Below are 12,517 nucleotides of genomic sequence, written 5' to 3' on the forward strand. Positions count from 1 at the left end.
CACACCTGCGCTACCATCCTAAGAATAGGTAAAGGTAAAGGGACCCCTGACCATTAGGTCCAGTCGCAGACGACTCTGGGGTTTGCTGTGCTCATCTTGCTTTATTGGCCGAGGGAGCCGGCGTACAGCTCCCTCATGTGGCCAGCATGACTGGCGAACCAGAACAGTGCACGCAAATGCTGTTTACCTTCCCGCTGGAGCGGTACCTATTTATCTACTTGCACTTTGACGTGCTTTCGAACTGCTAGGTAGGCAGGAGCAACGGGAGCTCACCCCCGTCGTGGGGATTCGAACCGCTGACCTTCTGATCGACAAGTCCTAGGCTCTGTGGTTTAACCCACAGCACCACCCGCGTCCTTTTAGCCTAAGAATAGGGCAGCCCAATTGTGGTTGGGGGTGGACTATGAAGTTCTGGTGTTTTGAACATAATGCTATATACATAAATATTAATAGAGGAATTAAGGTAAATGCATAGTGAGCGGTGATTGGATGAGCCTTTGAAAGGGAGTTTGAATGCTGATGGCGAGTCAACCTTGAGAGTGGAGTCAGGGAATAGGTGACTGATGGCGTGAAAGTTAATCGTGGATGAGAAGCAGACTTGGTCTTTTAAATAGGATCTGTTTTATAGCAGCCATTGCAATAAAGTAATGTGTTTAGCCTAGATAAGAGGAGACTGAGAGCCGATATGGCAGCCATCTTCAAATATCTAAAAGGCCAACATATGGAAGATAGAGCCAGCTTGTTTTCTTGTGCTGGGGTGGGGGTAGGGCCTGAATCAATAGCTTCAAGTTACAAGAAAAAGAGACTCCTTTCTTGGACATACATCAGGAATAACTTTCTTGGATAAACACCAGGAAGAAATTTCTGGTGGCAAGAGCTGTTTGACAGTGGAACGGACTCCCTTGGGAGGTGGCGGAGTTTTTTCAGCAAAGGTTGGTTATCTATCTGTTGTGGATGTTTTCATTGAGATTCCTGCATTGCTGGGGCTTGGACCTAGATGACCTAGGCTCCCTTGCAAATTCTACAATATGAGATAAAGAAAGTTGGATGTACACCAAGGAATAATAATAATAATAATAATAATAATAATAATAATAATATATTATTTATACCCCGCCCATCTGGCTGGGTTTCTCCAGCCACTCTGGGCAGTTTCCAACAGAATATTAAAACACAATAGCCAGTGTAGTGTAGTGGTTAAGAGTTAAGAGTGGTGGACTCATAATCTGGTGAACCGGGTTTGCTTCCCCGCTCCTCCACATGCAGCTGCTGGGTGAACTTGGGCTAGTCACACTTCTTCGAAGTCTCTCAGCCTCACTCACCTCACAGAGTGTTTGTTGTGGGGGAGGAAGGGAAAGGAGATTGTTAGCCGCTTTGAGACTCCTTTGGGTAGTGATAAAGCGGGATATCAAATCCAAACTACTCCAAACTACTCCTATTAAACATTAAAAGCTTCCCTAAACAGGGCTGCCTTCAGATGTCTTCTAAAAGTCTGGTAGTTGTTGTTCTCTTTGACATTGGTGGGAGGGCATTCCACAGGGCGGGTGCCACTACTGAGAAGGCCCTCTGCCTGGTTCCCTGTAACTTGGCTTCTTGCAGTGAGGGAACCGCCAGGAGGCCCTCGGAGCTGGACCTTAGTGTCTGGGCTGAACGATAGGGGTGGAGATCCTACTTCAGGTATACTGGACCAAGGCCGTTTAGGTCTTTAAAGGTCAGCACCAACACTTTGAATTGTGTTCAGAAACGTATTCGTTTATTGTTTCTGTTTAATAAATTAATTGCATCACACCACATGCCTCATATTTGGTTCGGGGTGGAGTATTCCGATAAATATTATCTGTGGAGGCAGAAGGGAGGTTATGTAAATACCCATCCAGAACTCATCTCAGAGCTAAGAGTGGGAAGGTGGTACAGAGCATCTCCTAGCAGAGGGTGGAGGTACCATGACAGGGAGATTTTGGCTCTGCTTCTCTCCGCTGATGGAAGTATCGGCAGCGGCTAGGTCTCCACTGATTTCAGCAGAGCCTTAATGACACCATTGCTTCCCCATCTCTAATAAGCGTTGAAAGAAATACAGAGTTTCCTACACCCACGTAGTTTCAAGAGACCCCATTTAAAGCCAAGCGTACCATTTCATTATCTAGTTGTTTAGTTGCATCTATGGGTGTAACCCTTTAAAAATAAAGCTGCTGTAATTAGACCATCACGTGTAATTGCCGCCCGTGCTTTACACAAAAAAATGATTCCCCAGCTCCCTGCGAAGCGGTAATCTACAGACAGAGGTCTGCCTGGGCACCGGACTGAAAAGTTATTGCATGTATCTCCTCCTGAAAAGTGTCACTATAGAATAGATCACAGAGTGGCAATTTTTTTTGATAGAATACCTGCAACTAGCAAAATTGACTGGAAAAATTAGAGGAGTGTCAAAACAGAAGGTATACAGGGAATGGAAGATATTTAAAGAATACTTTAAAATGTACTGTACGAACAATAAAATACTTGCAGAAATAGAGTGATATTAGTAACCAAGAATTACATAATATATAATAGTGGATTATATATATATAGACACAAAACAAAATAATATGAATCTGTGCAAGGGATACAGATAATATAAGTGGTATAATTAGAATTATTGGAAGTTAAATATTTTAATCTGTCATGTAAGTGTAATATATTGTATTTGTTTGTGTTTGTTTCTTTATCTTTTCTTATTTCATTGTTTCTATTCATCTGTATCATTTTCTGTTATGTAACTCATGTATATTTGTCTATGTGAAAATTAATAAAGATTTTATAAAAAAAGAAAAAAAAGAATAGATAGTTTCTATGACCCATTCACAGGAGATCAGCATAGACACTGAAATGACCTCATACTGCGTTCTTCAGTTTGAATGTATCAGCATCAGAACATACTGTATAGCTTGCTTGCAGAACACAGAACACAACAGAGTGGCACTGAAGCCAAAAGCTGGTTTAGGTGACGTGTCATACAGTTCCCTGTCTGGTACATTTCATGTTTTGCTTGAATGATGCCTCTAGTTCAGTTCAGAACCTCAGATATATAAGCTAGGCACCAAAGGGTTCTTTAAACTAGGGTTACAGTTGCCAAAATGGAATGCCTAGTTGCAATTTTTGGGGCCAGACAGCTCAAAAGTCGTATTTTTAAATATGGCGTTTGGTTCCTGAAATCCATTCTGATTGCACAGATAAAATATAACGGATAGAATTCTACGGGATGTGTTGCCAGCGTGCGAAAACAGGCAAGATCCAGGGATCCCCAGGCATGCACTTCCAGGTGGTGGAGACATCAGGTGCTATTCTGGTGCCTGGGCATCTTTACTTGGTTGCAAGTGGCTGATAAGGTAAAGGTAAAGGGACCCCTGACCATTAGGTCCAGTTGTGGCCAACTCTGGGGTTGCGGCGCTCATCTCGCTTTATTGGCTGAGGGAGCCGGCGCACAGCTTCCGGGTCATGTGGCCAGCATGACTAAGCCACTTCTGGCGAACCAGAGCAGTGCACGGAAACACCGTTTACCTTCTCGCCGGAGTGGTACCTATTTATCTACTTGCACTTTGACGTGCTTTCGAACTGCTAGGTTGGCAGGAGTAAAATGCGCCTGGCAAATTTCAAATACTGTTTCCTGGCACCGCTAGTTCAAAGAACATCTCAGATAACAGCTCTCAGAAACTTGCCACTTTCCTGAGATTCCCAAAAGACCCACCAAGAGCAGATGTGGATGAGCTAGCCAAACCTCCCCCAACCTGGTCTTCTCTAGATTGACCATGCTGGCTGGGGCTGATGGGACCTGGAGTCCAAAAGACCTAGAAGGAACAATGAGACTCGGCATCTTTCCTTCCCACATACCATACATTTAATTAGGGTTTAATAAAAAACTATTTAAATATTAGCCCACTCCCAAATTGAGCTGGGTCTGGGGTGGGTGGTCCCTGGGTTGGCCTAGTCTCAGGGGCCTGGGTCAGGGCAATGGGCCAGACTGCAAGGAGGGGACATCTGAGCACATGTCACCATGTCCAGTTGAACATTATGGTGCAGCATAGAATTAAAGAACCTTTTAATGAGGGTGAAAGAGGAGAGCGCAAAATATGGTTTGAAGCTCAACATCAAAAAAACAAAGATCATGGCCACTGGTCCCATCACCTCTTGGCAAATAGAAGGGGAAGAAATGGAGGCAGTGAGAGATTTTACCTTCTTGGTCTCCATGATCACTGCAGATGGTGACAGCAGTCACGAAATTAAAAGACGCCTGCTTCTTGGGAGAAAAGCAATGACAAACCTAGACAGCATCTTAAAAAGCAGAGACATCACCTTGCCAACAAAGGTCTGTATAGTTCAAGCTATGGTTTTCCCAGTAGTGACGTATGGAAGTGAGAGCTGGACCATAAAGAAGGCTGATCGCCGAAGAACTCATGCTTTTGAATTATGGTGCTGGAGGAGACTCTTGAGAGTCCCATGGACTGCAAGAAGATCAAACCTATCCATTCTGAAGGAAATCAGCCCTGAGTGCTCACTGGAAGGACAGATCCTGAAGCTGAGGCTCCAATACTTTGGCCACCTCATGAGAAGAGAAGACTCCCTGGTAAAGACCCTGATGCTAGGGAAGATTGAGGGCACAAGGAGAAGGGGATGACAGAGGACGAGATGGCTGGACAGTGTTCTTGAAGCTACCAGCATGAGTTTGACCAAACTGCGGGAGGCAGTGGAAGACAGGAGTGCCTGGCGTGCTCTGGTCCATGGGGTCACGAAAAGTTGGACACGACTAAACGTCTAAACATAGTGGCAAAAAGACCACATTATGATTCAGAAAAGTCCTGACTCAAGAATCGTGACTGTGAACTCATTGAGAAGCCTCAGTCAATCCCCCCTCTCAATTGTGACTTAGAAAATGGGAGTGACAATCCTGAACTACCTTCCAGACCTTTTGGAAGGATTTCAAAAAGGTAGTATATAAGGGCCTTGAATGCATTAAAGAGTGATAAATATACCAATATAGTTTCATTTTTTAAAAAAAGTTTCTAAACTTGGATTTGAAGCAGTGCACTCCATTCATTCAGCCAAACAATTTGTATCACTCTGTCAAAAACGGTTTAATCAAATCTATGCCATGGAACACTCTCCGGCATGTAAATTAAAATCCATTGTAATCATAGTGTACAAGAAGCTCAATTCATTATACGATGGAGCATTTTTTTAAGAGCAATTCATCAAAATCGTTCAGATCTAATATCCTTCACACAATTTCACAAAGACAACCCAGCTATTCCTCTGCAACCCTTAATTTTAATTAATCACATTATCAAACTTGTCCAGAGAGGTACCTGAAATAAATTATCTATACGGAATGAATGAGTCTGACCATCAAACAACCTCCACACTCCTAGATTCTGTGGTACAGCAACCTGCGAGAAATATAAGCCATTCTCAAAGGAAGGTGAACACTGCGAGAATTGGATGAGAACAGTGGCTCTGATCCAGTTTAAGCTGCTGCAACTACTTGTGCATAACACAAATAACAGAGTGGATGGGGATTTTTATCCCTAATAACCACAAAATGCTCATCTAATCAATGGGAATGAGGGTTGGATGAATGCTGTCAATTTCAGCATCTCACCATATCCCCAATTTTCATTTTGGATCTCTACATTTTCAGATCAGTTTGTGAATTTTGTTTAAAAAAGAAGTCCTCGTGAAAATTCACCAGCATTTTAGTGTGACTTTCTCCTAATGTACATTTTTGTAAGCAATTTACCTAATGTACACTTTTTAAAAAACTTTATGAATAATTTTTCTACTAATATATATGCATCATTGTGCACAACTAAAGCAACAAAAAAATGCATTTTTTTGTAGACATTACTTGCTGCAGCACAAAATTTGGAGAAGTGAGAATTTTTTGAAGGGTGGCTGTTGTTTCAGTTCACATATTGTTCTGGAAAGTGCAACCTAGTTAGGTTCGACTTTAAATGCAGGCTGAAATGAATTTCTCCTTCATACTTAATGGGAACCATGGTTCCCTGTGAAGGGAATTGTGAAATCCCAACAGATATCAAAGTGCATGTGAAATCCACACCGTCTGCATTCCTTGTCACTTCTTCTGTTTTCAATGTCCAGGAGTGAGTGACGTCACCAGAAGCCCAGGTAACATGAGTGGCTAGAAGCACTTCGTCCCCAGCTGTGTCTGGTACGGTAGCTTCAGCCATTCCTGGACCGGGAGAGCTTGACCCTGGAAGTTCAGGCATTGGTGACTTCAAGATTGGATTACTGCAACACCCTCTATATGGGCTTCCCGGTGTTAGGATTCCTGCTCCATGATTGCAGCCATGGGATTGTTGACTTTCACATGGTGGTGTATGTTTTGACTCCACACAGTGGGAAGTGACGGAGACAGGATGTTTGTGTTACTGTGCTCTGTGAAGTGGGACTATTGTCCTTTGTTTTTCTTCTCTTTGCTATCTGATGCTAGAGAGAGAGGGAGCCATGTTGCAGTGCTCTGTGTGTGTTTATATGTAAATAAAGTAGATTAGCCAAAATGCTGAGTTGCTGAGGCCTGTCATGCAAGTTGTGCAAACTCTGCAGATCCCTAAGTGTGCCGGTGTCGGTTGGCATCGGTCGCTGTGATGTTCAGGCTAAAGAAAGCTTTTGAAGCTCCCGAACGATCAACCAGGAGGTGGGAAACATGCCTGTCAGGCATGTGTCTCTGCCAGAGTCCTACTTGAGTGTAGGCTGAACTCCTGACACCCTTGTGCTTGATCCTTGTGCTTGCAGTTAAACCCTCCTCTGTGAACCAGCCTATTGCAGGCTGGATTGTCCTCCAGCCACCAAATTGGTGGCAGGAATGAGGAGGCATTCCCCCTGGGCATGGGACCAACTGACCAATAGTGGTGCTTGGCCCTGCGCCCAGGGCAAGGATAAATTTCCAGCTTGCTGGGCCTTTGGCCTCTCTCTCTCTCCCCACTGCAATGCTGTTGCTGAGAGGGAGACCCTGTCAGCATATAAGACCTCTGCTTTGAGATCTGGTTGCTGATTTGTTAACTGAGCCTTGTTCAAGGTGTTACTGTTGGTATATAAAGCTCTTAATGGCTTGGGACCAGTTACTTGAGAGCCAGTGTGGTGTAGTGGTTAAGAGCGGTGGACTCGTAATCTGGTGAACCGGGTTCGCGTCCCCGCTCCTCCACATGCAGCTGCTGGGTGACCTTGGGCCAGTCACACTTCTCTGAAGTCTCTCAGCCTCACTCACCTCACAGAGTGTTTGTTGTGAGGGAGGAAGGGAAAGGAGAATGTTAGCCGCTTTGAGACTCCTTAGGGTAGTGATAAAGTGGGATATTAAATCCAAACTCTTCTTACTTGCAGTACCATCTTGTCCCATATGCGTTCACTCAACCACTTTGATCTGCAGAACTGTTACAGGTCCCACATAATACTTGTTCCGCTTTAGTTGAGATTTCTTGCATTGCAGGATCCCTTCCAACGCTACCATTCTATGATTCCATAACTTTTTAGTGTGACAGCACCCACCTTTGGAACTCCCTGCCTTTTGACAGCAGGCAGAAGCCTTCGCCGTTCTCTTGCCAGTGCCTGCTAAATAATATTTTTCTTTAGGCAAACTTATCCAGGCACATGGGCACTGGCATGCTTTAATATTTTTTCTTTGTTGATTTTAATTATCTTCAAATGCCTCCAGCTGTTTTTATTTATTACATTACTTCTTGTACACCACTTAGAGGTTTGTCTACAATCAAGCGGCATATAAATTTTGTTAAATAAATAAATGTTGCTGACGTAGCCTAAATAGCACTATCTTTGCAGAAGAGGGAAGTATCAGATAGAATGGGGCAATGCCAAGATTTGTAGAAGTGCATTAAAAATCTTTTGAACGAAACCATAACTGGGAGATCCCAGCAAGGAAGGAGCATTTCTCAGTCAGGTGGGGACTGAGCATGCTCAGTAGTCGCAGAGTACTGACTGACTGTCAGGGGAGGCAGCACTGAAGATAGACAACCAGGGTAAAATAACAGAATGGAATGCAGTGGAGTTTCGTGAATGGTGTGCATGCCTGGCTGACTGGAATGTGCACTTGACACTGCAACATTTTGTTGTAGCCCCCACCGCCTATACTTCTAAAACGATTCTTCCTTTTTTCTTTTAAATGCACTGCTTCATTCCAGGGGTCTTTGTAGTCTTTGAAATATTTTCAGTGCGGTCCGCCTATAAACCAATTAAGCACTGTTTTGTCAAAATCAGTTTTTGTCTCCACGCAACACCACTCTCAGATCCCCAGGGATCTGGATATTTGCTCTCGCTGTCGCTCGCAATTTTACATCTGTGGACTCTATCTGCCAGTGAGGTTTTAGATTTGGATGGCTTTAAAGGGGGGGGGGATTAGGGAAATTCATGGAGGATAAGGCAAATCAATCACTACTAGTCGCGATAGATATGTATTGCCTCTGGTATCAAAGGTATGGAGTACCCTGCTCTATACCGAGTCAGACCACTGGTGCCTCTGCTTCAGCACTGTCTACACTGACAGGCAAAGGCTCCTCCGTGTTTCAGGCAGGTGACATTCCAATCTCACCTAGGGATGCTGGGGATCAGGCCTGGGACTTTCTGCATTCAAAGCTCTACCACTGAACTACAGTCCTTCCCAGGAGCATATTGCTCACTATGCCTCTGAATAACACTCGGTGAGAAACATGAGTGGGGAGATTGCTATTGCACACATGGTTTACTTGCAGGTTTCCCAGGTACAGCTGGTAGGCCACTGTGGAAACAGAATGCTAGAACAAACCAGCAGTAAATCACACTGTCAAAGCTGGACTTAACTCTTTATTAGCCAAAACACGTACTTCACACACTTGGCTGAGTGTCAGGCCTAATGAGCACAGCAGTTCATCTCTGGTAGGTCTGGCCCCATGGATCTGTTGCTCAGACTGAAAGTCCCTGTCTCCCCAAAGCCGTCTAAGTCCCATCCGCTCCAGGGCCTTCCCCAAGCAATCAGAGACTCTGCCTGCTTGCAGCCTGCTGCTGCTCAGCCCATTTCAGCTCTCTTCTGGTTCTGGGAGACAAGGGCAAGGGAAGCTTGTTGCAGCAGGAGGGGGAGACACCCATGACTCTTCAGCGGCCTGACTCATCTCTGCCTCTTGGCCTCTCTTCTCTCACACCCGTGTTTCAGCATCTGCCTCTTAATTCTGGATTTGTCGTTGCCACAGACTCTCCCAGCTCACTAAGCCCTGTTACCTCTTCAGCTTCTGACACCTTCTCTTCCCAGTCTTCTCCCTCTGACCACTCACCATTGTCTCCCCAGGCTCTGAGCCATCTTTCGTTGGTGGTTCCCCAGCTGGTTCCTCCCACCAATCCTCTACATGCAACAAGTCCATGACTTGTGAATGCTAGTTGCTGGAAATCACAAGTCACTCCTTGGTCTGTACAAAGCAGCCTTTTTCAATGCCCATGATCCAACAGACCAACGTTTTTCAACATTGGAAAAGGCTGCTTTGTACAGACCAAGGACCCATCTTGTCTAGCATCCTGTTCTAGAGTGGCCAACCAGAGGCCTATAGGAAACCCACAAGCAGCACTGGAGTGAAAAAAAACCCACTTGTGATTTCCAGCAACTAGCATTCACAGGCATACGCTCAGTGGAGGTAGAACAATAGCCAGCATGGCTAGTAATGATTGATTCTTAGGTCCTTACGGGTCAAAGAACAGCCATTCATTTTTATATCGGACACAGCGGAGAAGGCCTTTTCAAAAATGATGCCCACCATGTCCGATATTTGTATGTCAGTGTATTAAAAATGCTGCCGTATCTATGCCTACATACAATTGCTATCCAGTAAATCAGGGACATCATTTCAATCAACTAGCAGATCCTTAAACGGATTTACCTAAACAATTAAACAACTCATTGCTTTATTGAGCGGTCACAAAATTTAGCTTGCAAACTTGTCAGCCCATATCCTTGATGAATGGTAAAGGCACACAGCAGAACAAGCTCCCAAAGCACTTTTTAAAAATCCATCCCCTTTTCAAGGGCCACATGTTAGCTGCCATGTGCTGAGAAGGTTAAGTTCTATTTTCTCCAGGTGAGAGCAAGCAAAACTCAAGACTGCAGCCCTGGCTAATTCAGGGGCTGTAACTGAGACCCTTAACCAACAGAAGGAGGGAGGGAGAGGGAAGGAAAAGTCACAGGCATCATAGCCAGACCAGGGTCCTTCATAGGAAAGCCCCCTGGCTTTTTCCATCGGATGTTTTTCAGCACGGAAGGTGTGTTGTTGCGGGGGTGGGGAGTCGTATGGGAGATGACTCTTAAGAATTGCAGGAAAGTTAGAAATCAGCAGATGAAGGTGGAGAAAGCACAGTCTATGCCCCACCCACCAGACTGGATTGCCCCAGCCAATCTAACCAGTTTCCAACATATGTGAAAACATAATAAAACATCAAAACTTCCCTATACAGGGTTGCCTTTAGATGTCTTCTAAAGGTTACTTATCTCCTTGGCTCAAGGAGTTGCAGAATTCCGTACCCTCCGGTGAAAATAGGGGTGGCCTAAGGAAAAGTGGGACATTCTGGGATAAAATCAGAAACTGGGATGGCTTCTGTAAATCTGGGATTGTCACTGGGAAATAGGGGCACTTGGAGGGTTTGAGACGGGCTTCAGGGGAGATGGAGCATTCAAAACAAACACTTCTGCTCAAACGACTGCCAGCAGAATTGAGGTGAGCACAACGTGCCGTAAGCAGGCTCCTTCGCACCGATTCTGTTCATACCCCCAAACCCTAGCTGGTCCTCTGCCCCATTTCCCTATGGATCTGATGAACCATCAGCCAGAGAAACAAAAAGATGCTGATATTACTGTCAGAAGCCTTGATTCTGGGCTGCAAAGTCTTCACCTCAGTTGAGTGACGCAACTCAGGGGTTCAAGAACATTTGAAAAAGCCTTTGAGATTTCCCCATGTAGTCAAAGGCAATGTTTGCAAGCCCTCCAGTCATTTTTAAACGAAAATAAGGGATAGCCACGCATTCCTAGTGGGCTCTCTCTCTCTCTCTCTCTCTCTCTCTCTCTCCACTAGGTGGAGTCTTGCCCTTACCGCAACTGTTATGGCCCAGTGTCTCTGCTGCCCTAGAACTTTACGGGACTCTTGCCTTAAATTGCATCCTACGCAGAAAGGAAAAGGAGAAAAGGCCACGCAAACCTGCGCTCCGTTTCCTGCTTTTGTCCGCTCTCCTTCTCAGCCTGACAACATGCCAACTTCTGCACGGAGCCCTGGCGCTATCTCTTTGACAAGCCTTTGAAGCAACGTGGCCGGGCCACCAATTAGCATCAAAAGAGCACTGTACTAATGATAGAGGTTTTTCTATGCCCTGGCGTGACTTAAACTACATGTTTCTTTAAGAACTGGCATGACTCACTCCTTTACAACACTCTGTACCATCTAAATATAACCACGTCATTCCAATTCAAAGCCCCCTCCCAGTTTTTTTTTGTTGTTTTTTTGCATTATTTTGTTTTGGCTTCCGGTCACTTCAGTGCTGGCTTGAATGGATTCTTGAGCCGGCTGCCAAACATCAAACAGACCCATGATTTATACTTTGGAATTATTTACAGGTTGATCATTAAATAAGAAGCGGTTTGCGTTCCTGCGCTTGAGAAGGTAATCTGCCAAATTTAACATAATAGAACGCTGTCCTGCGTGCTGTTGTAAAAGTTTGACAGACTGACAGCTGTTTTCTGGTAGAGTGGTCTCTGGGGTTTTGTAATGGGTTCCTTGGCAGGCAGGCATCCAACAGATGAAGCTTTCCCTGGCACGGCAGTTCTGCTCCAAGAGAAGGAGCCTTTCAGCCTTTCCAAAGAGTGGTGCGCCGAAACCTGTCCTCCGATTTTGTGAAAAGTTTCCCATTCCTGCAAAAGAGGCTTCTGTCTCCTTCGCTCTGCTTCATGGTCAGGAGGAAGCTAGGAAATTTCTTTACCATTTCTGTGCGTTGAGCTTACCTTATCGCTGCAAGGTGGCTGGGGGTGGTGCGTGTCTTTTTCTGTCCATTAACCATTTCTGCAGCACTCTGCAGCCTCCACGGCTGCCAGCGTTTCCTGATCTGAAAAAGCCCCATGGGAGCAGTTACCTCGTGACATCTTCCCCCTGGGCTTCATCTCAAAGAGTGGGGAAGTCAGGGGAAAACAGGCAACGGAGTGCCTGAGATAAGTGCACCTGCTGATTTTGTTTTCAAGGGTGCAATTGTATGACAAGGTCTGCTCCAGCTCAGCAGGCTAATTCTCTGACTCAGCTGCTGTTAAGTCCCCAACCCTGTCTCTGCTGAAGATACACCAGAGTAACTTGCTCACCTGAGCTCTGCCAGGGCCCAGCTGAATGACCTGAAATCTGTTGAAAGGGGCATTCTAGGTTGTGATAGGGGTGGAACCAGAAAGGGGAGATTTAAGCTGGACCCTAAGCCTGTGTAGCTCGGTCATATGACCTGGCAACTCAGAGTAGAACATTATTTT

General features: G+C 45.1%; 1 protein-coding gene across 5 annotated transcripts in view; it reads right to left on the bottom strand.

Annotated features, from left to right (window-relative positions):
- GRM5 (glutamate metabotropic receptor 5) overlaps nucleotides 1–12,517 on the bottom strand; it is a 262,268-nt gene that overhangs the window by 17,813 nt on the left and 231,938 nt on the right. For 2 of the 5 annotated variants that reach the window (XM_081860118.1, XM_081860119.1), the window contains exon 9: nucleotides 12,011–12,111. The exons of the other annotated variants lie outside the window; for them this stretch is intronic. In XM_081860118.1, the coding sequence (XP_081716244.1) occupies nucleotides 12,012–12,111 (100 nt within the window). In that variant the 3' untranslated portion in view covers nucleotide 12,011. The remainder of the gene's footprint in view (nucleotides 1–12,010; nucleotides 12,112–12,517) is intronic. 5 annotated transcript variants of the gene reach the window in all.

This window comes from Podarcis erhardii (genome assembly GCF_964252035.2).
Source record: "Podarcis erhardii genome assembly, chromosome: 4".
Lineage (NCBI taxonomy): Eukaryota > Metazoa > Chordata > Lepidosauria > Squamata > Lacertidae > Podarcis > Podarcis erhardii.